This window comes from Vanacampus margaritifer, chromosome 8 (genome assembly GCF_051991255.1).
Source record: "Vanacampus margaritifer isolate UIUO_Vmar chromosome 8, RoL_Vmar_1.0, whole genome shotgun sequence".
NCBI classification, from domain to species: Eukaryota; Metazoa; Chordata; class Actinopteri; order Syngnathiformes; family Syngnathidae; genus Vanacampus; species Vanacampus margaritifer.
In genome coordinates, this window is record NC_135439.1 from 5,140,152 (window position 1) to 5,166,627 (window position 26,476).

Genomic DNA, 26,476 nt, shown 5'->3' on the forward strand with positions numbered 1-26,476 from the left:
CATCTTTCCATTCAGATGAGTTGAAATGCCAATACTCCGTTGCAGCAGCACCCCCCTTCCCCCTTCAAAAAAAAGGTTGTTGTAGTAATGTGTTTTTTGAACGAGAAAAATAAGTTATAGTACTTCACATATATACAGTAATGACAATTAAAAATGTTTTTATTTTTTTTAAGGCATTCTCAGCTCTTTGCAGAAGATTTAATATTGCTGGCGTTGGGCCAAATCTCAAAAGTCACAATTTAGTCAATTTCGTTAAAAAAAAATTAAAAAAATAAATCGTTCCATTGGTCAGTCACATGTGTGACTTTTTTAAATTTATTATTAATGTATATTATTGTCCAATCTAAAGTGGCTTAGTCCCTTTCATGATGCAATGTTAATATTAGCATTAAGCTAGATGACTAAAGGTTTACATATGTGTTTGTTTAAAACACAGGATTTGTAATTCTAGTCTTTTTTTTTTGACTTATATATAACTTCCACCGCCATTAAACAGCTTGAAAGTTTTGAAAAATTGTTCTAAAGGGTTATATTGTGTTTCCCATTATGTGTTTTTTTTAGTTAGGAAATTGGTGAAATTGTGGTGTAAAGCCTAAACATGTATTTTCCCTTAATTCAAATTTGTAAGTATTATTATTCATATTTGCTTATAATTCCATATGCAAAAGAAAATCCACCCCAGTGTGCGTTTCATGGGTGTGTGCCATTCAAGCTAGGACCGCCACTGTTCTTCAAAGTGAGTTGAGAGCTTCAATTTTCAGGGTGAGTTTGAGGACACTTGAATCCACGCAGCATTTCTCCACAAGATGGCGCCAGCGGCAACGGCCACGCAAGCGCAAAAGGCGTCAGTGCGCACAGCGACGAAAAGGGGGCGTAGCGTTCACGGACGGAGCCCGGGCTGGAACGAGTCTCGACGGTGCCAGGTGTGTTCAAACCTGCTACGGAATCAGATGCCGCCACTACCGTGGGCTGGACTTCCACGGCGCGCGCACACGCAGTGGAGCCGCCTGCTCGTCTGTCTGCGTGCGTCCACGCGTCCTCGCTCATTCTCGTTGCGGTGCCGTGATCCAAACACGCCGCGTTGACGTCCTATTTTTTGCCTTTTTAAAATTTATTACGCGGAGGAGAGCGACGCCGTGATTGCTGCGCTTCGTCGCGTTTTTACGCACAGGGAGCGCTCGTTGGAATTACCGGGCGGATGACACTCCGGCACACCTTCCACGGGTGGGAATCACTCAGGGAGATGAACCGAGCTGGAGAAGCACTCGCCGGGGTTTATTAGGCCGCGACATTAAAAAAAAAAGAAAAAAAGAAAGCCAGCCTTTTCTCGACTTGTCAAGTCAAAGCAACCAGGTTAAGCCAACATGTCCCGAACCCTGAAGAAGAAGAAACACTGGTCCGGTAAGGTGGTGGAGTGCGCGGTGTCGTGGGGCAATCTGGGCGACTTCGGCTCCGTGGTGGAGGTGCTGGGGGGAGCCGAGGTGGGTCAGTTCCCGCACCTGGGTCAGATGAAGCTGGACGTGCTGGTGTGCCACGTCGGGAAGCTGCCCTACTACGGCGACGTGCTGCTGGAGGTGAACGGGACGCCCGTCAGTGGACTTACCAACCGGGACACGCTGGCTGTCATTCGACACTTTCGGGAGCCGGTTCGCCTCAAGACGGTCAAACCCGGTGAGTCCTCATAACTTCCTTCCATAGAAAAAAAATAAAATAAAAAAAACTCACTCAAGACAGCAATACAGCAGTGCCTTGATGATCACAAATCGTCTTTCCCAAGCAAAATAAAAGAAAATGCCATGAATGCGTTCCGCACCTGCAAACCCCCCCAAAACAAACACACACATAAAAAAAAAAACAAGAAAACACTTGTAGCATCTTTTAGTACGAAAAATAGGGCTCCACACTGTCCAATATTAAAAACTATATACACTAATAAAAATAATTAAATTGAATGTTAATCTAATCATCATTTCATCATGCCTTCTGTGGCTCCATCTAAAGTGCATAACTTGGCCACTAGGGGCAGTGCACATACAGTGGATTTGATACTGAAACAGAGAAAATAGTCAAATTATATTTGGTATTACCAGCTGTGCTAATTATCGGTGCAGATATTCACTTAAAAAAAAGAGAGGGTAAACATAAAAAAAATGATATATATATATATATTTTTGCCTTTTCAATTAACATTATAAGATCGCTTCATGCATTCAATCCAGCACAGGTTTTGTAGTTCAGCAGATGCCACTTCTTGCTGCCCTCAGTCTCCTCATGAGTAAAATGCAGTCTACTTATTGTAGACAACAGCCAAAAGTAAGACAATAGAGTTGTTGTTTTTTTTTAGTATCTCGTGATATCGCCAATGCATTTTTTTTTTTTACTTTGAATTTCAGTTTCCCTACCTGTTGCTGTTTACATTGCAATATCAAACCCCACAGTCTCCACTTTGCTGCATTTGCCAATTTTCTTGCAGTCTCCCCTTGTTCTAACGCCCTCGTTCTCTTACATTGTTGTTGTTGTTTCAAGTGGATCTAATAACGTATTTTTTTAAACTTTGAAAACAATTTAATGAGCCTTGCGTGTGTCTTTTTGTGCAATGGATGGGAAGTACTCAGCGATGGAATCTTGACAAAAGCTAGCTTAAACGTCCCTAAGTGTTTGAATTTTTTTTGTGATATAAGCCATAGTTGTTGCCCAGATCGCCTTCCGCCCTGCAAGCCGTGTTGCCCCCGTACGAGCTCTAATTGGCGCGTTGGCTCGCATCACTTTCTCAGGGAGATCGAACGCTGATAATGGCAATAATGGCGTGCGTGGCAGCCTGGTTGGAGACATCAAGTCTAAGTGCACTCCCATGCATAGAAACAAGGCCTAATTACATCCTCCATTATTCAGCCTGTGCACATGGATGCAGCCGAGTGGCAGGGCTGCCTGCATCCTGTTGTCTCATCATGGCACATCCGGCCCAAAGAATGATGCCGCCTGCCTCCGACATCCCATAATAAGGTGGGATGCCGCTCTGGCCGGCGCCCTAATGGAGTCGGGCGACGGGGGGGGGGGGAGGCTTTCATGTGACCGTTGGGATAGTAAAGAGAGACGGTCGGCTTGCTGCTTACAAGCGGGAATCGTATCTCAAAACGGCAAATTATACCATCCTGAATGCTCCGGAAGCAGCGAGCAGCTGAGTCCCGCAAGAACCTGAGCCGAGCCGGGTCGGGCTCCCTGGAGATCAGCTGCACATCCATGCTACACACTCATACTCTAAATATGTGTGTGTGCTGTTTGGGAGTAACAGGCATGCACGTGACGTGATGCCGTGTGTATTTTGTGGCTTGCTCTTCCCAGAGATGTGAGCAGCCATCTTTACTGGCCCACTAAAGCAAGGATGATTAATAAAGTGCATGAAGGGGAGCGAGACTCAGGGCAACACAGGCAGAGAATCTTTAATGAGGCTCACATGAGGCATTTCTGTTCTTTCTGGGGTGAGAATACACACCATGACCACAATTTTAGGTACCCAATGGGATCCAATCCAAAAGCTGTATCCAAAGTTCTGATCAAGAAAATGTGTCAGTCAGTTTGAATTAAAAGCCACAATTCTTTGTAGAAGCACAGATTGATGTGCTAATTTTGCTAGCCCAGGGAATCTCATTCCAATGACTATTCACCTGCTAAGTATTATGGCTGAATGCCACGTGTCCAATTCCCAAGGTAGCAAAGTCAAGAGGATGCAAACCTATTTATGCGCTAACTTCCCTAGCTCGGGGAACCTCATTTGCATATCTTTCTAGCAATCTACTGCTAAGTATTATAGATAATTACTACTAAAGAATATGTGCCTTTCTACAATGAGAATAATTTAGATGAATATTTGCTTCTGTCAACAGCCCCTGAGGTCCCAATGCACATGAAAATAGTCCAGTCACAGTCAATCCAACAGACAAAAATGTATGCAACCAAGTCGAGAGGATGCAAACGTATTATCATGCTAACTTCGCTAGCCCATGGAACCTCATTTCAATGTCTTTCCACCAATCCGCTGATGATTATGTGTAATTTCCCTTGGCATAAAATACTATAAAGTGGGTCTCTCCAGAGTGCAACCTTCAGAATGTATGTTCCCATTTGCTCCCATGATTAAAAAAATGGCTTGAAGAAAAGTCTGAGGCTCAGAGCTAACCCTCCTCCCATTGAAATGCACATGAAAACACTAGACAGACAGAAGAAAACACCACTTTCCCATTATATCCAAGTTAAAAGGATGCAAATGTATTGCCATGCTAACATTTCTAGCCCATGGAACCTCATTCCAATCAGAGCTAAACCTCATTGCATTCATATGTATGTGAAAACAACCTAGCAAGAGTCGGTCCAACAGAACCCCACACTCACAATGTAGCCAAATTAAGAGGACGCATATGTATTGCCGTCTTTTTAGCCCACGGAACCTCATTCCAATGAGTTCAGTAAATGAGTCCAGCTATTTATCAAATTGTAATTCATTTAACAGCAACAAATCTGTATTAGCTCTCATGGTTAAATAACAGATAAAAAGCAGCTTATGTAAAACCCGTGGCTCAGAGCTAAACTTCCCCACATTCATATGCATGTGAAAACACCCTAGCGACTGTGAGTCCAACAGAACACCACTCCCAATGTAGCCAAATTAAGAGGATACATATGTATTGCCGCGCTAACTTTTTTAGCCCACGGAACCTCATTCCAGTGAGTTTCCACCAGTCTGTGAATGAGTCCTGATATCTATCAAATTAAGCCTGGTACCTTATTAGGACCTCATGATTGAATAACAGATAAAAGGCAGTTTTTATAAAGCCTGCGGCTCAAAGCTAACCCTCTTCGCATTCAAATACATGTGAAAACAGCCTGGCAACAATCAGCCACCTGCTTCCAAGGTACCGGTATCGATGACATGACGAACATGCTAACTTTGCTAGTCTTTGGAACCACACCTTTCATTTTCCATAACGTGTTCATGTTCAGAGTTTTACGATGACCTCTGTCAGTTCAAGTCACACTCTACCCCACTCGTCCCCGTGTTATGTGCAAAAACGTGAACATATGTATGCATGTTGTCCTCCGGCGTGCCTTTCACATCTGATGGACGGCGTCAGGCAGATGGCGGCTGTGGTGGCCCGGCGTTGGCGCGCCAGCGTCCGCGACTTGTATACATTCCTTCGTGCCGGCTTCATGTTTTATTCACACCTTCTGCATAATTGAGTCGGCGAGTGAATTTTCTCCACTATGATGGAGTCGCCGGATCAGCTGTTGCGATGACTCGGCGGCGACAAACGACAGCAGACGGGGCTGCACCAGATGTTCCTCGATGTTCTTCGCTGAGTTCCTCTGCGCTCCGAGTGTGGAAGTAGATAGGAAGTTGCTCGGAACAGAAGCGGCGCGCGGCACTTCACACCGCTGCGTGCTCAAATCTCCAGGGGCCGCGTTTGCGCTCGGAGATGAAGACGTTCTCGCCGAGACTCGACGTGGTGGCTGGGCCTCGTCTCTCTCTGCTACCTTTTGATTGAGTCGGAAGTGACGCCTCTATTTAAAGATCTACGCTGCTGGAGTCTATTTCGGCTGTTGCATCCAGCTGAGGCTCGCGCGACATTCATGATGTGAAAAACAAGGCGGCTCAGCGTTAGTTACTCAACGCAGCCTTTTTGCTACATGGGTTGCACCGGTATGGGAATTTTCTAAGTTGGAAACTTTCCATGGCAATTTTTGGCACTAAAGCAGGACTTTACAAAAATGGATCGTTGGCTCAGAAAAACCTAATGAATATATATATTTATGAAAATATGTCTTAGCATAGGCATTTTAGCATATCCTTAGATAAATAGACTGAGAGTGAACTAGAACAGTGTCGATGTGGCGGCCATGTTGGCAGTGGCGACTGTCCCACCCAAGGTAATGCAAAACAGGGATATTAGCTTAGCATTCACCGTTGGCACATCACGGCTTAAGGCGCACGTCGTGTCTCATATCTATGGTTGTTTTTTTACACACGCGCTAGTTATGAACGTGCCTCTTGAACATATTATTTTGGTACAGTACACTTTTTTTGTCAAGCCATTTTCTATGGCATCTAATCATAAAAGAAAGGAAGCGCGAACATTGTAGCTCATGAATGCGACCAGTTGCAAGCCAGAGTACCAACAAGGTAAGTTTGGATAAACTTTAAAACTTTTCATTCAATCACTTTTTACTTTCAATTTTTTGAGTAATTTCACTGAGACAAAAATAATTTTCACAAGGAAGCACTGGCAAAGTAGTTTTTTAAATGGTATAGAGAATAATTTGGTCATCTCCTTAGTTTAACCACTCACACATTACTGCCACCTACAGGATGGGGGGAGACACTCCCGCTAATCAATCAATCTTTATGATAATTAGCGTCATTACTTTGCAACCTCAAACCATCAGGTGCAAATGTTCCCTTCACAGTGAATAACAACAGAGCAGATGGGCTTTTTTTTTTTCCTCCCTGAGTTTTAATCATCTCACATCGCAGCATTTTTATGTTTATTGAACTAAAGCGTTGATAGCTGCCGCAGCGATGATGATGGGAGCCCTTCATTTGAAGGATGGCGCCTCGGAAAAGAATAGGCACGGTTGTTAATTCGGAGGCCAAATTGCACAAGGGTGTTTTAATGCAGCTGCACTTTGTTGAGCTATTGATTCGCCGTTTGTCACCCAGTCCGCATTGCACGCCGACTTCCCCTGCCGGAAAAAATTCTCCAGACCGCTGCGAAGCCTCCGTTATCAAATGGCAACATTAGTGAGTGTGAGTTAATCTTATGAATGCACCTTTCGTTATCAGGAAGTGTCTGTTGATGGAAATCGGATGCAAAAAAAATGGAAACAAAAAATTGCTTTCGGTATGCCTGGCCAAAAGAATTGCGTGTATTCATAACAGCCTCACACACACATCTTAGACTTTAATCTGCTAGCTTTATGCTAATGCTAACAAACAATGAGAAACTTTTATACTGTTTGTATACACTTATTTAACAACTTAAATGGAGTTGAACGTGGCTCTGGTTGTTCATTATTATGTAAATTAGCAGATATACGTGTACCCCGCTTTAAAAACTCAAAACCGTGCTGCCATGACATGAATGCAACCCCTCTGATGTCTGTTTATTCTGTTCCATCATTTAAAAGCTATCATAACAAACGAGCATCTTTAATGTCTCCGTTATCACTACAAGGCAAATAATTCTTATAGTTTGTTGTATTATTTCCCTGCAAAGCGCTCTGTGTCCGTCTGACCTTTCTTTGCAGCCACCGCTGTTGCTTTCAAGGCACGTTGTTGATAAGCAGCCCGCTTGTCCTCCGAGGCTCTGCTCATCAAGCTTTTCCCCCCAATGTGCCTGCAGGCAGCTGTCAGGCTTTTAGTCTAGCGCTACACACACACACGGACGCACGCACAACACGCGCTGTGTCCAGACTGTCCACAGGTCAAACATAATTGTGTCCTTAAGTCATGTCTGACTACGTTAGTCACATAAATGGAAGATGTTTACATTGTCATGTGTTTGGCATTCACGTCACACATTACAACGCTCACATTATTTTGTTAGCCACAATTGAGGGTTTCTGAGCATTTTGCGTGTCTATTAGCATGGTGGACTAATGGTTAGCACCTTTTTGTGTCTCAGTTCTGGTTTTGAATCTTGGCTTTGGCCTTCTTGTGTTGACTTGGCATGTTCCTTCATTTTTCGCTAGGTCATAGCTGGGATGCTAATGCTAGCACAACATAAAAGGTGTCCAGTTTGGTCTATTAGTATGTGTACATATTGGCTAAAGTAGTGTTCCTGAACTATTATCAGTAATAAGCTGTCTAGCAAAGCAATCATTTTGTCAAAATGAAGCGCCTCATTTGGCCTCAACACAGTTGCTTGGCACCAAGATGGCACCATAGCACTACTTTAGCCTGAGCCCCAAAACGGCAAACTATAGAGAATAGCTGACGATAACAACGAAGGTGTCCAAGTAGTCTGCTACGTATAAGGATGCTGAGAAATCCAAGGTTGCCATGACAACAGGAGGGACACATACAGTACATTCTCTTTATTAGCAAGCAGGGCACTGTCAAAGGAGGCTTGTAAGGAAAATAAGTACTTAATGTTGCTTTAATAGTTGTGCGGTTTGGGCAGTGACTCATAGAATTGACGTGAAACATATATATATATATTTTATATACTGAAATTAGTATATATTTAATATACTGAAAAAGAGTAATCCATCAAATTTATGTGAAGAGCCACTGCTGTACAAGCAATGCACACAAGTCTGGACTTGCTCATGCTAGTGAAACACAAATGATGTCCAGGCTGGTCTGCCAATATGTGCGAATAACCTGCAAAAGCAGGCGATTGCCATGAAAACAGAAGGGATGCATACAGTTTCCATATTACCAGCCAATGTGCTTTCAAATAAGTAATTTCTTTAGGTAAATAATGACTTATTTCGTCTTTAATTATTGTTAAAATTTGAATTTATGTTAAATCTTTTTCATCATATAATAACACAATATTGTATAGATTTTAATGACTTTTATTGGTAATGATTAATTAAACTAAGCCTAATTCAAGTCTGTATGCTAGCATGGAGGCTAATGCTAGCACAACAAAAGCATGTTCAGTTTTGGCAGTGGCGCAAATTTGATCTTTTACTTCATAAAAAAAAAATATATAATGTAGATTTTAAAAATACATTTTATTGTGAAAAACAATTACATACGTTGTCTTAAGTTTTCAAGACTTTTACTGGAAAAATGTGTCAAAATGAAAATGAACATAGTCCTTGCTTGGACATTGAGACATCATCTCTGATGTTGGCACGAGAAGTACGACCATGAAATGATTGATGTGTGGTCCATGCCACTGCGTCTGCTGTCTACAATGTGTACGTTTCAATGGTCAGATGTTCAGAGCCTCCGCAGAGCAATTAGTGCAATGAGCTCAAGATGGCTGCTTGTTCTTAAACAAGTCCTTCCAGCCAATTAAAGCATCAGGACTCAACGCTGGGGTTAATGAGTCGCTCCCTGCAGGTGCTCCCCTACAATGCAGCACTGCTGGCAGAACACAGAATCCCCCCCCCCCCCCCCCCCCCGCCACCACCCAGCCTGTTCCTCTGTGTGCTTGCGGGTGGTCGCTGAAATGCGGCTACAAAACAAACATTTACTTGTCCTTGCTTTCTAATTTTGTCTAAACAGATGCTGCAATGGATGTTATTCAGAATCCTTTGGGCACTGACCAGAATAGTTAACGGTTAAAAGTTAGGTAGGCCGTTTTAATGTATTATTTGATTTGCGTGTGCCAGATGCAATAATGATTTAAAAAAAAAAAAACATTATTTTTTTTTTACAAGATTGATTCAAAATCGGGTGGAATCTGATTTTGCAGACACATTTAAACTTATGCTAATTTTAACCCAGACTTTATAGCCATCTTGTGCCGGATACAATTAAATTCAATAGGCTTCTCACTCAGACAAAAACAGCTTCAAACTGGTTTTAAATATGTTGAGTTTTATACATTAAAGCTTACAGGACTACTCAGAGATCACAGTCAGCTTGTGCCGGATACAATTAAAATAAATATTTGACGGCTTCAGGTTTGATGCATTTCTTTTTTCTTAAAGCTGATCTTGAACAGCTATTTGAATGTATACAAATGCATACATAGTACTAATTAAATCTTAAGCTGATACAATTACATTTCAAAAGGCTTCTTATTCCAACAACAGTCTATTAAAAATATGTCGGAAGCTGTTTTTGTAGAGCGAACATAATACACAGCTTGTACCGGATCCAATTAAAAATCAATAGGGTTTCAAGGAAATCTGTTGAAAATGGATGCATTGCAGCATGTACTGATTTAACCTAAACTCTCACAGATCACAGGCAGCTTGTGGCGGATTCAATTACATTTGAAAAGGCTTCTTGTTCCAACAACAATCGATGGCGTCAAGTATGAAGCAAAGGTTGTTGAAAACGAGCCGTTAATTCGCATACTAATTTGACCTCAGAGAGCTCAGCCAGTTTGTGTCAGAAACCATTCAAAATCAAAATGCTTTTTTCTTCGACAAAAACAGCTGAGAGCTTCAAATCAACAAGTAGCATTTGAGCACCTACAAATAAAACCTTAGACTACAGAGATTAGGGCTTGCTCGTGCTGGATAGAGTTAAAAAACAGTAGGGTTAGAGTTGACTACTTCGAATCTGCAAATTTAAATTGCCACATTTGAGCATATTAATTAATTCCAGGCGGCGGCGTTTGACCGGTGTCATCGTCAAGGACGTTATCTATATGCAGAGCTGATTGCTACATGCTAAAGCCCCAACCGCCCTCCCCCTCAGCCCACTGTAATGACAATGGCAAATTTGGCTGAAGCGCCTCTCGGCCATTTTGCGATCCACCCAGTTGTGCATTATCCTCCAAATGGTGTTTATCACTGCAAGATAGCGGCCCGGGTCACCTCTGGACCGCTCACAGGTAATGGGCCTTGACATCTGAATTAGGCTGTCCTCTCCAAAGGTGATTAGCAAGCAGCTTAGCATTCCGGGCAAGGGGTTGGCGGTGGGTGGTGGGGGCCTCCACTCGTCTGTGATGTGGCTCATCTCAAAGCGGTCACGCTGCCGTTCTGGTGATGGCCAAGAGGAGCTAAGGATGTCCTGACGGGGCCAGTCGTGATTTACACACTTGAGGCGGCCAATTTTCATCAGCCAACACTGCTGCGGCGAGCACCCACCGAAATAGTGAAGCTGTCGGTCCAGAATTTGACAGCCAGCCTGCCAGTGTTGATAAATTTATATTTAGTTTTTTGGATTTAATTTTCGAATTATATTTTTTTCTATCCGTTTTTATTTTCACATTTAATCATTTATTTATTTTGAATATTGGCAGTTTGGGTCCTCCATATTCATAACCAGATAATTCAAATTTAATAGGGATGTTGTCAAATTTGAAGCAAAACTGTCAAAATCGGACACATTTGATGATATGCAAATTTACATCACGGCCACGGATGCAATTAAAAATTAATAGCTGCTTTCGCTGATCAGCAATAGACAGCTTCAAGTTGGATGCAAATCAGTTTAAAATGGAAGCACTTCAGCTTTTGCTGGATACAATTAAAAAATCAAGAAGCGCCGGCAAATAATGCAAATCTGTTGAAAGTTGATTTTGTCGATAATTTAACGCATATTAATTTTGACCTCAAGAGCTCAATGGCTAATTTTAAACAGCCATCAAAATGGTGATGCTCCGAGTCCACAATCCGCTGCCTGTTCCTCCTTGGCCGCACGTTCGGCGACGGGGGAGCGGCCGGCTTTGGCGGAATCTTAATAGCTTTCGCATTGGCCGCCTGCTGCAGGCGTGCGGCTGAATGCCAATGAGACATCAGACTCGACTGCGGTGGGCGCCGTATGAGTGGCGGCGGCGTGCGGAACGCTTCTTCATCAGGTGACGAGCCAGAGGCCACGAGTGGCTCCTGGTTAACTGGTCGTCGGGAGGTCACTCGTGTGTTTCTTTGTCGAGAGTCTTGTCATCCTAATGTAATTGGCTGGGCTAAGATGGCAGAAAAACGCGGTTCATGCTGTGTAACCTCTGAGTGTGTACAAAACAATTTTTCCTTCACAGGAAATAATGGAAACAGTTCATTCTTTTTAACTGAACTGTCAACATCTGGCCGTCTGTGGGTTCACCACGAGGTTATTTTAGTCAACAAAAACTAAGGAAATAACTACAATTAAAATTGTAAAAGCATTTCCATGAACGGAATAAACTGTACAAGAAAAAAGAAAACAAATTAAATTTACACAACTTTATATTTATATTTTTATAATTATAGCAAGCATGTCCTTTGTTTTCATAATTTTGTAATTATTTCATACATTAGCTTTGAGGTTTGATTTTATTTTTTATTATTATTTTATTTTTAATTAATATGTTTTTATATAGTATTATTATATTTCACTATATTTTACAAATTATTTGTATTTTTTTATATTATTATTATTATTTTCTATTAACGTCTGGGAGTTGTCCTTTTCCTGTGTCGCCTAGAAGTGACGTCATCTAGTGGCAGCCAATAAGAATGCACCACCAGATGATGTCATTCCTAGGCGACAACATGACATATCAATTAATTTCAATGCGGAAAATGATTTGATAAACGTTGACACTCACATTCGCCTCTGAATGTTTTTGGATTTAAACCCCTCACATGTATATCACACATTTAGCTCCCCCTATCTTTTTGGTGTTGTTACTGCAATGCGACACAAGCCATGTGGAGATGTGTCATGTGACACCAACACATGCTGTTGATGTCAACAGTAGATAGACCTGTTAATGCTCTGGATCGCACCTCTTCTTCACACGTACGCACCAATCCGTATGTTTGGCAGCGCCCATGTGATAGCCCACAACAACCCCCCACCCCCACCCTGCTACGGTGGTCCACGTTAATACACACGCGTCGTAGCCGTGGCATGCTCGACGAGCCCTCCGCGGTCACCCTGCGGCTGCCTAATCTGATTACGGGCCGACGAGGGGCCAAGCAGATGGACGGACGCGCGGCTCTCGTTAACGCCGTTACGTAACCGTCCGAATGGGAGCGTAACGAGGTCCGGGAGAAGAGTGGCAACCTGCAATGCACCCTGGGAATTGTCTCTGTTTGACATGAGCAAGAGTCAGACCCGTGTTCATGATGTTCACTATATGAAAGTGTTTGGATGATTGTTCTTTTTCCCGTTTCTTCATTTTGCTCTCTTTTTATGCTTCCAACAGTTTGTCAGTAACTCTTAAAGGAGACCTATTATGATTGTAATTTTAATGACATTTAATTTATTATACTGATTAAAATCCCTCAAGGGGAAATTCAACTTCATTTAATACTTCCCAAGTGTCTTAATAACACGTCTGTGACCAGCTTTTGTTCAAATACCCCAAGGAGCAAGAGTTACAAAAACACTTACGCCATTACTGAAGCTTCGCGAAACTTGAAAATAAACGACTTACACCACCCACCTTGATTTCGAGGACGGAGCTAGAGGTTGTGACAAGGCCAGTTGCTTCCAACAGGAGTGGCACCAAGAGAGTTTGGACCAAAAGTATTTTCACTTGGGGAGCACTTCATACTTTTTACCACCTTGAAATGGGGAGTGGCGACACACATGATTGGTTACAATCGCAACATCCCTTGTTAAGTAGAGGTGGCAAATCCAGGTCCAGAAAGTAAAAACCCAGCCACAGTTTGGCTTTAGCCTAGCTAGCTAGCTAGCTCACAGCAGGTAAACGAGCACCATGGGAGCTAGCTAGGGAGCTAGCTAGTCAGCACCTGGGGCTAAAGGCAAACTGTGGCAGGGTTTGTACTTTCTGGACCCGGATTTGCCACCTCTGTTGTTAAGCTAATGACGCATTGTCTACGCCAACTGGACAGATTTCCTCCATTTTAACTCAGCACTGATGCCACATAAACACGCGATGTTGTCGCTAACGACACTCCAGCGTGGCTAGGAGATTTTTATACTGTTTAGCCACATTGGCTGGAGGGTTTCATGACCCAGTGTCAACCCTGACACTACGCTGTGCGCATCTGACATACCTCCTGACATATTGCAGCTCTGCTTACCTTTTGAATGATATGATAGTATGATCTGTCTAGCACTTGAACATCAAACACATCCCAAAACATTTGTTCATACATTGTAATTTACTGCCGCCGATTCTATAAATAACCGACAAGCATCCAGTCATGGCGTCAGGGTTCTCCCGTGCAGCTGCTGGCAGCTCAGCACGGCAGCGTCTCGTCTCGGCCTAAAGGGCTTTTCGCTCTCGCTCGAGATGCCAGGAATTACAGCGACTTTGGGCAAATTAAAAATATTAGCTCCTCATTTAGTGCCTCGCGTGACTCCACGTCAGCGCCCTTTGTTTGCTGACGAGCTCGGCATGCTCGGTAATGAGCTCGTGAGGCAAAGTTGCCGCTTCTTTAAATCCCTCTGAATATCCGAGACTATAATACTGCTGCTTGTCTGCGCTTTGAACAAGATAGTCATTAATTAGATACACTTTATTGTCTTCATGGCTGTTTGTGGTCAAGGAATGTATACTTAAACATGTTTATTTACACACAATTAAATCACTACTCTGTTTTAAATGGGCAATTCCAACGTTTCAATGCCATTTGCGTGTTCTAAATCTTTCAAAAGGAGCTTAAATTTCTTTTTTTAAATGCAGATTTAACTACTACAAATGTATATTGGCCCATCTCAGGCAACTTCATCTATTAATTTCATTGTTTTATTGTACTGAAATTTGAGTAACAGGACTGAAAGTAACCTAAATTAGTTTTTAACAAATACATTACACAATTTCCTTGTCATTTATGTAATCACATGTTGACACTAAGGATATTACTATGAGTCAACCAAAAATGTATTTTAAAAATAAACATACACGATTTAAAAAAACAAAACAGTTAACAGCACTGAGTGGACATTTTGAACTCTGTCATAGTTGAAAAATCTTACCTGACTTACTTTCGATTTGTAGGATGCAATTTCCTGTGTGCCATGTGACTTGTGAAATATTCTAAATTTAGAGCTGTAAAAGTGTTGAGTACGAGAGCGTAATAGGGCCACGTATAAATGCATATTTTTTTTAGAGGGTGGGGGCAATATTCCGAGAAAAAACTCGTAAATTTGGGACTTTATAAAGTGGCAAATTTGTGAGAAAAAAAACTCGCGTACAAAAAAAACCCCACATAGGCTAGCTATAGCTAATGTGAGGATTCGTGGTTTGGTGGTTAATGGGACACTGTTTATAAAATGAAAAGGCAGGATGGAGACGGATTCATTCTTAATTTAAACTTTACTCGTCATACACGGCAGCTAGAGCAACAACACTTCCTGGTCCCTTATCAGCTGACTAAACACTAACCAATCAGAAGCTAGCACACTTTAGGTAAATGCAAGTGAATGACGGAAAGCAGCACATTTCGACACATCAACTTAGCTACTTGTACAAAAAAAAAAAAAAGTGTAAATAATAATTCTGGAAACAAATGTACAAGTAAATATTTATTATAAGTTGCTTGATCCTCAGGGTGTGGACCTTCGCAAAGCGAGGCGTCTTTGTTGCTGGCAGTATCTAACACTTCAAAGTTGCTTAACATCATTTCTCGTAAGAGTTTTTTTCTCACAAATCTGGCACTTTATAAACCCGCAAATTTGCAAGTTTTTTCTCGAAATATTGCCCCTCCCAAAAAAAAAATTATACGTGGCCCTAATCCTAATACGCCATCGTAGTTGAGCACTTTAATTCCACAATTTTCTTTAGAAATGCTCCTGTTACAAAGACGCTTCAGCCGCTTTTTACTTTGTTGATACATTTCCTCGTAACACAATTAATTGAATGTCCGTCCTTTTGAGTCGTACAAGGAGCTTGATGTCACCCGTTTTGAAGGGGACGTTTATTGCCGACAAGACATGTCGGCCGTGTCCAAACGAGCTCACGCGCGCAGGCGTCACCGACGGCCTTTTGGTTCAAAGTGGCCAATATAATTTAACGGCGCAGTCAAACTTTCCCCCCGCTGCGTGTTTCAAGGACGCACGTCCACGTCTCGTACGTCACCGGCCGCCATTTATCCAACGTGTGTCTTTCCTTTGTGTCTCATTTAACATGATGAATGCTTTTGCGCAATATTTACTCACACGCAAGAAGACATTTGATAAGCACAAGGCAGCGTACTCAGTTTGTTGTTTTATATGGAACATATTCCTCAAATATTTGCTGTTTTTCTGTTCTTGTGGCATCTACTGTATAGGCAATTCTAAACCTCTCTTAAACATATTCACAGATTTCTGATGTTCATGGCAGGGCTCATGTAAATAGTGTGGGTTCACTGACACCCATTTTTCTGGAACGTAGAATTATTGTAATGGTCATTTTGGAAGCGCTCCAGCGTTGACAAGGTGTTAGGAACACTTTTTGTCAGTGTCACTCGTCGTTATGGTTGAACAGCCTTCACGCCGAGGGAGGCTCCAATAAAAGGGACACATTAGTAAAGTGCTGAAGTATTTATTGGTGCTTGGTATACTTGAACAGGACACATTTGTGCATATTTGTCTCTTGCCGTGACCTGGAAAGACCTCAGACTTGTCCCCATGCGCAATAAGACGTTGTTGTACCCATGCCAAAGCAACAGATGGCGCTATAACTTCTTGGGCCATGTTAGCCAGTAAACAATTGTTTTGCTATAATAATAAATATAAAGAAGAAGAAACAACATAAGCATTCCCACAATGAGACTAAGTGCAATTTCTGCAGAAATTGCGTGGGAATGCTAATAGCTGGATGCTAATAGCTGAATGCTAATAGCTGAATCTTAGCCATCCATCTTTTTCTTAACCGCTTAGTCGGGCGCGCTGGAGCCTATCCTAAGCTGAATGCTTATGAAGTAAATTGAAAGATGAATTACGTGAAAATTACAAAGTATTAATTGTAGTTGAAAGATAAATGAATAAAAATAACACTTGAACCCGGGAGGGGTGTGAATTTTTGAAGCAAGTTGAAATCTATGTGGAAAAGTGTTATCTGAAATTACCCTTCATTCATTTAGATGGAAAAGTGGAACTAATGATATCCAATGGAAAAATGAAAAATAAAATAAAATCACTCGCTTCAATTTAATTATAGCGTTTGAATGGATTTTTATGATTCTTATTTCTGACACTGACATTGCATATTGGCAAGGTCGGGAGAGGTTTCGTCCATTTCGGTGTGAGAGCGCGACACCCGCGTTTGTCAACGTGAGGCAGGAGGCTTCCGACTTGAAGTATCGGCGTCATGCTAGAAAAAAAAAGCTCGCCGGAATGCATGGAATCCGCTTTCTGACTGAAAACCAGCCCAACCAGTTGCAGCTTTGCCCAGACGACTGGTTGACTTTTTAGTTCCACAATATTGTGTGTGTGTCTTTCTTTGTTTCTCAGGCAATGTGAGATTTGATTTTAACTGTCACATTATGTCAACATTGTGATACAACACTGTCTGACATCGGTGCACATGGCGAGTTTATCTTTGTAATGTGATATGATATGAATCTTGATAACGTCCTTTGTGTGTTCTTGACGCTGCAAATATAAACCAGGAATGAAATCATGTTTTTTTTTGGGTAATGTTTTTAACATTAGAACGACACCAAACGAATTTCAATGATGGGATGTCAAACTCATTTTATATCAGGGGCCACTTTCACCCAAATTAGATCACAAGTGGGCCCGGCCCGACCAGTATCCGTGGCCTTATAAGTATCTAAACAAAATAAGTACAAAATGTTTGCAACTTTGAATAAATTCCAGAGTCGGTCACATTTCAGAATGTCATTTAAGTGGTAGTAAGTGTGCACGCCAGTGGACAAAATTAGCAACAACAGTTCATTTTTTGTCCTCGCGGGCCAGATTGGCACCCCTGACGGGTCAGTTCTGGCCTGGGGGGCCTGTCCATAAAATTGAATTTGAGTGAAATTTTGCATTATGCCTTGTCATTAACTCATTTGTTCCTAAAAACGTATAAATACGTTCTATTTTAAATGTCCAAAATACGTCTTTTTTAAAAATGCTAGATCATAGAGAAGGCTTAGATGCAGCCTCTCAAAGAACGGTTAAAGAAATGGTAGTTATTACACAAACGGCCAGCAGGTAGCAGCAGAGCATAGGAAATGAACCAGGACCATGTTGAAAAAAAACCTCAATTACTCTTAATTCTAATTCATAATTCTAAATAGATTTGTGAATAATGATGAAACTTAGCTATATTCTAATGCTAATTGCTGCAAAACGGAAACAGATAGAAATATACTTTTTTTTCCCCTGATGAAAGAAGAGACTTTCATTATTACCACTTGAGTGTTTTTACAAGTACCAATCAGTGAATCTCTAATATGAACGGCAACAAGTGGACGTGCACCTTTTGACATCTGGTGGAAAAGAATTTAATTGCCTGACACTGGCATGGATAAATTAACAAAAATATTTTAATTGTAGTAGTCTAAATAACGACATAGAAAACGATAGGTGAAATGAGACAATATCTCGTGGCACACTTGGTGATCTCTCACAGCACAGCAATTGGGAATCCCTGGTAAAGAAAGTCCCGTCAAACCAACAACCTTAGAGACGTAAAAATGTGCGCGAGCAGTTTGGGTCTGGTTGTGCACCAACAAGCCAGGACATCAAAGAATCCAAGTAAGAAGTTGACAACAAGCACGTGTGAGAGCAATTGACTCTTTGACTGCCAAAAACGTTAAATAACGTTTAGTAAAATCCTATGGAGGAGTGCCAAAGACGTTAAAATACGTTTTTTTTTTCAAAACAGAGGTGAAACTAACCATTTTCTATTGTTGATTACTGAAAAACGGAATAAGGTAGAAACAAACTTTTTTTTCTGATGAAAGATGAGAGTCCAATCTTTCATTTGGTAGTATGTGTGTTTCCATAGTCCAAACACATAATTTTCTGTGGACCTTGAAAGATCAGTCAAAATGCTTAAAATCGGCTGGCACCCACGGCATCCCTTTTCTGAAAACGTCTGGCAGTCAAAGAGTTAAGTAAATCAACGCCGCACAAACATGTCTTCCGCACCTTCGCCTTGAGACCTGCCAAATATAACGCATCTGTTTTTATTATGTAATTTTTTTGACTAGATTCTGACATTTTTTGGTTTAGCTTTGGACTGGAGCTCCATATTTGACCTCCGGAACTGTCTCGATATCATCACGTTTGAGTTCACTGCAATGTATTTCCCAACATGGGTGATGAGTGATGGCGTCTGTGTTGCGTCGCCCCTTGCAGGACTCGAACCTGACACTCCCTATTAGCTTCCAGGACTTATTTTGGGCTGTGGGCGAATTGTTGATGTTCACGCATGTGTGTGAAGGCCCCTCTAAATGTGTTGTACCGCCAAACATGGCAGTCTGTCTGTGTATGAAGCAATTACAGTCGTCCTCGGTTTACGACTGACTTCTGTACTTTTGATGACTAATGAATTGTTTTACTGCCAAACGTTATCCAAAAAAAACAACCCCTACAGTGCCAGCAGATTTCGAGCATTTTCACTCGTCTTTCAATGACTACATAAACATGGTGGAGACCATATGAAAGATTAGATTCCATTCTTTTGTCAGAAAAAAATATGTTTTTACCTTATTCCGTTCTTTAGTAATTACTATTTGAAAATAGGTCATTTGAGTGGCATCAAGCGAAAATGGAAAAAAATGAGAAAACAAGCTTTGTGTGAAAAGATACATTTTCTGCACAACAGTGACTTTGACACAAATATTTTTTGTTTAGTGACGCTGACGTGAATTAGATTTAAGGTGACAAATGCTTTGATCATACGCGCCATCCTTGAAAACGTTCTATTTCCTAAGATCCGCCATGTTTTCATGTAATTTGATACCCGGGAGCCCATTGAAAAAGAGATACAATGCTGCCATCTTCTGGCCATAGTTAGTGAGTGTTTTTGGCTTTTCCAACCCCATTCACAAAGCAGCGCTGCACAAGACGTTGCACTGCCCATTCAGAAAAAAACCCCCGTAGTTGACGTCAATTAACGTTTCTGGTGGTAAAAGAGTTCAATTGTGATCATGTGGGAAAGATGAAGGTGAATTTCCGCAAAATAGAGGTTGACTTTGTTTTTTGGGGTGCTTTACACCTCCATTAAGCCATTACGGACAAATTTCCCCTCAAAAACCCCAATTTTTTGGGACCGGTCCGGAAAAGCCGCAAAATAGCGTAGTGAACCCACAATCGATGAAGTTATGGTCACAAATGAAAAAGCCCCAATAACCGAACCGCAATGTAGCGAGGGAAGACTATTTTATTTCTTGTGAAAATGTTAATCTAGTAGCTAATTGCTAGAAGCTAACTGGCAGTGGACGAGGAACATGTCACGCAAGTTGACAATCCGACTTATGTGACTTACGTAAAAGGTCTCGTTTGCATATTGTCCGTCATTCAGAGCGTTTGGCTGCGTTTGTTTGGGCAGTTATTCCTTTCGATCGGTAACGGCAGAGTTCCACGTCGTGCCTGAGCACGCACGTGGCCTCCTCATTGCCATCAAGCGTTTGATCGTGACGATGATGTTCCCTCGCTGCGTACCTCCTCCGACCGGCTTAAATCCCTCCAGCGGAACGTGTTCAAGCCTGTAAGCAAGCTATAGAACGTCTCGAGGTTTGTGTCCCGAGAGAGTTGGCTCCTTCAGCGCAAAGCTAATTTTGGACGTGGCATTGCGAAGGTGGCGGCGCTAGGCCTCAGCTCGCTCGCACCTCTTCGTTGCTTCCGCGCCACCGGATTTCTCATTTTGCAGACACTCCTTTTAAACCTTGACGACCTAATAAAAGCCGCGGGAAGACTCCCAGCGGTTTTGCTGGCATTCAAGTGCTCTCATTTGATTACTTTTTAAAAAGCTTTTTCAACAAAGATGATGAGAGACGCAAACGGAATCTGAATATCAAAGACGCTCACTTACTTTATTAAATCTTAATGCTGTGTTTCAAATGAGGCGAATTATGTTGTTTTCTCATATTACAATATTCGAATAAATAATAAAGTTCCAGGACAGATATATTTCAAACCCAAGCGACTCAACTCTTAACTTTAACTTTAAAACACATGGCAGTAAGTAAATTGTAACCTCCCGATCACAGCGTGCATAACGACCCTCAGTTTGAATGTAAACAAATAAACATGGTCTACGTATATAGAATTTTTTAACCTAATTCCGGTTACTTAATTCTGTCTGTTAGCGAGAGCCACTACATCGTGATAACTTACATTGATGTTTCTGCATCTGGCAATTTATTATTATATTATATTATTAGTATGGGATTTTTTTTTAATGGGCTTTAGGTGAACTGATGAATACACACACGCTCGCACGCACGCACACACACACACGCACATACACATACTCACCCACATACAAAAAAAGGATATATATATATATGTGTGTGTGTGTGTGTGTATATGTGTATATATATATGTATATGTATTTAAAAAAAAAAAAAAAATTATTAAATTTTTTTTTAATTGATTAAAAAAAAAAAAGAAAGAATGTAAACAAATAACTGCTGTCCCTCTCTTTCTTTTTTTCTTCCTTTTTTTTTTCCATTTGGCTTCATTTTAATGCCGACTCTTGTCCATCCTCAAGGGGACAACAAATGACAAGAATCCCATATTGCCAATATTCTCCACTCATGTAATATACCAGGGCCGAAACGGGTTAGCACAACGCAGGATCAACAATAAATTAGGGCTGCACGATATTGAAAAAACACGCCATATGCGATATAGTTGCTAAATATCGCGATATCGATATATTTATACTTTGAACATGAAAACTTGTCATTTGGATTTGAACTATATCTTTACATTATACATTTCTGACATGCCTCCTATATTGATATGGGGGGAAAAAAGTAAAATAAATATTTTGTTGACATATGGTGGAGAAAAATAGGCTTCTGTGAAAATTTTGACTTTCATTTATTAGTTAATGTCACTGGGCGGCGATTGTTTGCCAACAGCAAATTTTGGGTTTTCGGCAGGGTTGATAAGATGCTCATACAGTTTTTACTTGTTGCAAAGAAATTTTGAATGTGTTGAGACGATTTGTCACTGTCTGCAAAGATCTTTTGAAGTCTTTTTTCGAGCCTTGACGAAAACCCCAAATTTGGCATTTCAATAAAGTTATTTATTTATTTTTAAATTGGCGCAAATGAATATGAGTTATTAGCCTGGAAACAAATCATACTAGTAATAAAATCATACATTTGATAATGTGTTATATGCAATACTTTTCTCATTAAAGTTAAACTTCTTTTGTGGGAACTTTTTCCAATATTTTCTAATCAAACTCTGACAAATTCCTTTTCCTGTTTTATTTTTTATTTTTTATTTTTAAAAGCTATTTAATCATTTTTCTTTGTGCTCAGACAACTTTCTTCTTGTTTAATTATGTTTAATAATGTTTTTTTTTGTCTTTAAAAATACAAGTGTCTTAATTTTACAAGATGAATGTCGGACTTTTTGAAAGTCATAATTCAATCATAATCATTTATTTGCACAGATTAAAAAAAAAAATGAAATCGTAAACTATGAAAACTGTTGCTGAACTGCACATATTTAAAGGAATACTTGACTCATTGAACCATTTTCAGCAGTAAAAGTTACTATTTTTTCCAGAATGAATTTGATAACTATATTATTTTTCATGTAGAATTAATAACTTTAAAAACAAATTTTTCCACTTGCAGTCGACTGAAGATGACATCACCTGTACTGAGTAAGTAGGGAACGACCAATCATGGCTCAGTTTGCTGACCAAACCCAAAAAACAGGTGAGCCATAATTGGTCGTTACCTACTTCCTCAGCACAGGTGATGTCATCTTTAGTCGACAGCTGACAACTGACCCGACTCACATTCTGCATCATGAGTTCCAGCTACTGCCTTCCGGCAGGAGATTCAGGGCCCCCAGAACCAGGCTGAACCGCTACAAGAACTCATTCCTGCCGACATCCATCAAATTACATAATAACCGACATTAACTAAGTGGTGCAATATATATATATATATATATATATATATATATATAGGAGTGTGTGTGTATTATTTATTTTTTATATATTTATTTTATTTATTATTTATTTATTTTAATTATCTCTCTATTCTGTTGTTTCTTACTGTAAACTACTGCTGCACTTCTTATTTAATTTTGATTTTATCTCTTTCTATTCTGTTGTTTTTTCCTTACTGTAAACTGCAGCTGGACGGAGTCCAGGAAAAAGTTCCCCACGGGGAAAATAAAAGTATATCGTATCGTATCGTATCGTATCGTAGCAAGTGGAAAAAAAAATATTTTTAAAGGTATTAATTGCATACAAACAATAATGTAATTATCAAATTCATTTTGGAACAAAATATGTACTTTTTGCTGCTGAAAATAGCTCAATGAGTCAAGTATCCCTTTCAACCCCCCCCCCCCAAAAAAAAAAAAACATTGCGATGAAAACGTAGCATGACCCTTAATGCTCCTCCATATTAACCCAATCACATGTCAATCAAACATATCCAGGATGACTGTTTGATGTACTGTCACTCTTGTAATGGATCTCATTGGATAGCACGAGTGTACACAGCGTTGTGGCGTTGTGGAGCTCCACGCTGTTTCTGGGCGGCGGCGGCGGCGGCGGCGGCACTCCTTTCAAGTGTCAGGGGGTCGATGTGAGGTGGCAGGCCGCGGACCCACCGAAGCGTGCTCAATCTGGCTCCCTTTTTTTTCCGTTTCCTTTTCTCCGGCTGTCCTCCTTTCCTTTGACTGCCTCTTCCATAGACACACGCCGGCGTATTGTGTCGACGCGAGCACGCGCGCACACAATCGGATCGCCACGGGGAACTTTAAGGGAAGGTATTGGTGTGTGTCCAAGCACTTGCCCCGCAGTCAAAGAGGAGCTCAGTCAAGCGATGCCTGTGAAGAGGGAAGCCATTTGTTTTTCTTACTCGCAGCTCTTAATGCATGCTTACGCTGGGAGGAGGCACGTGTGTGTGTGTGTGTGTTTGTGGACGTGTGTGTAGGTGGCTGAACCGGCGTGCCCACATGCACGTGCTGGCAGCCTCCAGCGAAAGCGGGCCGAGATGAATCCAAGGTTGTCTGTTGCGCATCTCAACTGGATTCCTGAGCTGCTGTTGATTGAGCGGGAGGCCTCCGCCTTTGGCGTGCTGCTCCCAGCTCGCATTTCCTGATCCGCCACATGCACACGCACGCTGCGATTATGTACTTGACTGTTTGAAAAGGTGATTTCGTGTTGAATCCTTGAAATGGTCGGCACTTTTTGACACCGTGTTATGTTCACGTTAGATGGCATTGGCAAAAAAACAGCAAAAAAACAAATGCACTTAAAATGTCAGATGGGAGCTGTTGTCCAGCGCAGTCATTCTCAGTGTGCTATGTGGGCTCCCTCTAGTGGTATGGGAAATAATCTGTGGCACAGTTCAGTTGTATTTAACTTTTAAGTTCGATTCCAGCCATTTTCACTGAAGCAACCCCCTTCGCTCACGGATGTTTTACTTGACTTTGACTGATTTGGCAAGGCCCACGGAATATTGTGTTCTATTGCTATAAAAAAACACAGAATCTATGAAAAGAAAGATTAGAGTCTCTTCTTTCATCAGAAAAAAAGTATAAAAAAGTATCTGTTTCCGTTTTGCGGCAGTTAGCATTAGAATATAGCTAAGTTTCATCATTATTCACAAATATGTTGAAAACACTGGCAAAAAAGAGCTTGTTGCAACATGGCCCTGGCTGATCTCTTATACTCTGCTGCTACTTACTGGCAGTTTTTTTTAATTTATTTTTAATAACTACCATTGCTTTAAGCCACATTTTTAATGTCAGAAGCTACATCAAAGCCGTCTGTATGCTCTTGCATAAAAACAAATACATAAAAACGTGAAGCACAAAGTAGGGATTGAATGAGTTCATCTTAAAGAACTCTCTGTTTTTAAATATTTTATGTGCAATATGTTTAAATATGCAATCATTTTTACCACATTTTTAGGCACCTGGATTTTTCAAAGTCGACAGCATTTTTTTGTAATTAGGGCTATTCTATGTTATTATAAGATGACTTATCAACAACTTAAACGTAGAGTCTTACAAAAAGGCAGATCATGAAATACGATTTTAACAAACACGCACACAAAATGCAATTAACATAAATAATATCAACACTATTCAAACCTAACAATAAGCATTTAAAATAACAATTTACTTTGCTGATAGCTTGGATTGGATAGTTAATGCACTGATAGTATTTCAGGTTTCTATTGTGAGAAATGAGCTAATTGTACATTTTGTCTTTTTCCTATATCCGTTATTGCTGCTGAAACAATGCAAATTCCTCCAATGTTCAACAAAAAAATGTTCTTATATTTTAAATATTTATTATATAACTAATAGACTTTTAACCATGACGACCCGCCAGGCTTATAGAGCACTGGGAGAAACCCTGAGGTTTTTATTTTCAAATACTGTTCTGTATGTAAATCTATGGCGGTACTTATACACTTTTTTACCTTCAATTACATAAGTAATTACGATTACATTTTTTTCAAGAAACTGTTTTCACATGCAAAAAAAGGAAAAGAAAGGAACGTTTCCACAGATGCCTGAAAATGAGCAGGAAGATGAATATCTTATTGAATTTTGACCTCGTTCTCATCAATATTGTTCCAACAAGCTCCCGTGGTGCTTCTTGCAAGATGTTGTTTAAAATATTGACTCAATATTGCTCAAGCAATCACACATAGTATATAATAACTTGTATTATGGTTATGTTAGACAATTACAAATATACTAACATGGTGTCATGGTGATGTTTGTACATACAACAAATGATCGTAGAAAAGTCAATTATGAGTGTTATTTGTGGTGGAAAAAGTACTACTAGTCTAGGATACTTGCTTCCAGTTGTAGTTGATCAATTTCCTAATCAACATCAACTCGACTTTCATCACATTTGTGACTCGGGGAAAAACGAAAATCTGAAGTCGTGCAAGGCCGTCCGTCTAAGAGAGACGATGCAAGCGTTCTTCCAATTGCGTGCGCGAGCGTCGCATCGACCCGTCGACCAACACGAACGCAGATGAGCCTCAGCTGAAGGTAAGCGTCCGAGTCCGTGCCAAACCTGAAATCACTACCGCCTCATCAGATGCTTTCTGAGGAGGCGCATGACTTCAGTCCAAAAGTCAACATCGGCCATTGATCCCAAAACCTCTCCCGGCCTCTGGCTCAGTTGTATTGACCATTAAGCAGTGGTGGGCAGTCAAGGTCAGGGCAATTTTTTTCCCAACTGTCCATTTTTTTTATTTTGTGGTGCTTCTATTGGCTTGCACTGCTTGTTGGATTTTTTTTTTCTTTCTCCTGCCATTCTCGTCATTTGATTTTGCGTCAGTTCAAAATCAATAAAGTTGTGATTTTTATACAAATGTTGCCATTATGTCATTAAAATAAAAACGACTCAAGACAAAAACACGCGATGGATCTGCTCACGTATGCATCTTCGGTGCCCTCCAGCATTATTTAGTGACCGTGAGGTTCATGTCACCTTTGTTAGCGTCAAGGGTCCGAATCCCCACCAACGCCGCCACAACGCATGCCCAATAGATTGTCAAGGCTTCATTTGCGGCGGCTGAATGAAGTTGACATCTTCCGCCGCTAATGCAATTAACCAGCAGTGCTGTCGGATGCCGTCTTGTATCACGAGTCTGTGAGGTGTCCTGTTCACCGCCTGTCTACAAATAGCCAAAACCAAACAATAACTTTTTTTTTTTTTTTTTTTTTTTACAGGTACGTCGCTAATGAAATCCACACATTGGTGCGTACTTTCAT

The 26,476-nt window shown here is 40.9% G+C and overlaps 1 protein-coding gene across 3 annotated transcripts in view; it reads left to right on the forward strand.

Moving 5' to 3' along the window:
* The first annotated feature begins 869 nt into the window (after positions 1–869).
* magi3b (membrane associated guanylate kinase, WW and PDZ domain containing 3b) overlaps positions 870–26,476 on the forward strand; it is a 143,617-nt gene continuing 118,010 nt past the window's right edge. For all 3 annotated transcript variants that reach the window (XM_077572867.1, XM_077572868.1, XM_077572869.1), the window contains exon 1: positions 870–1,671. In XM_077572867.1, the coding sequence (XP_077428993.1) occupies positions 1,365–1,671 (307 nt within the window). In that variant the 5' untranslated portion in view covers positions 870–1,364. The remainder of the gene's footprint in view (positions 1,672–26,476) is intronic.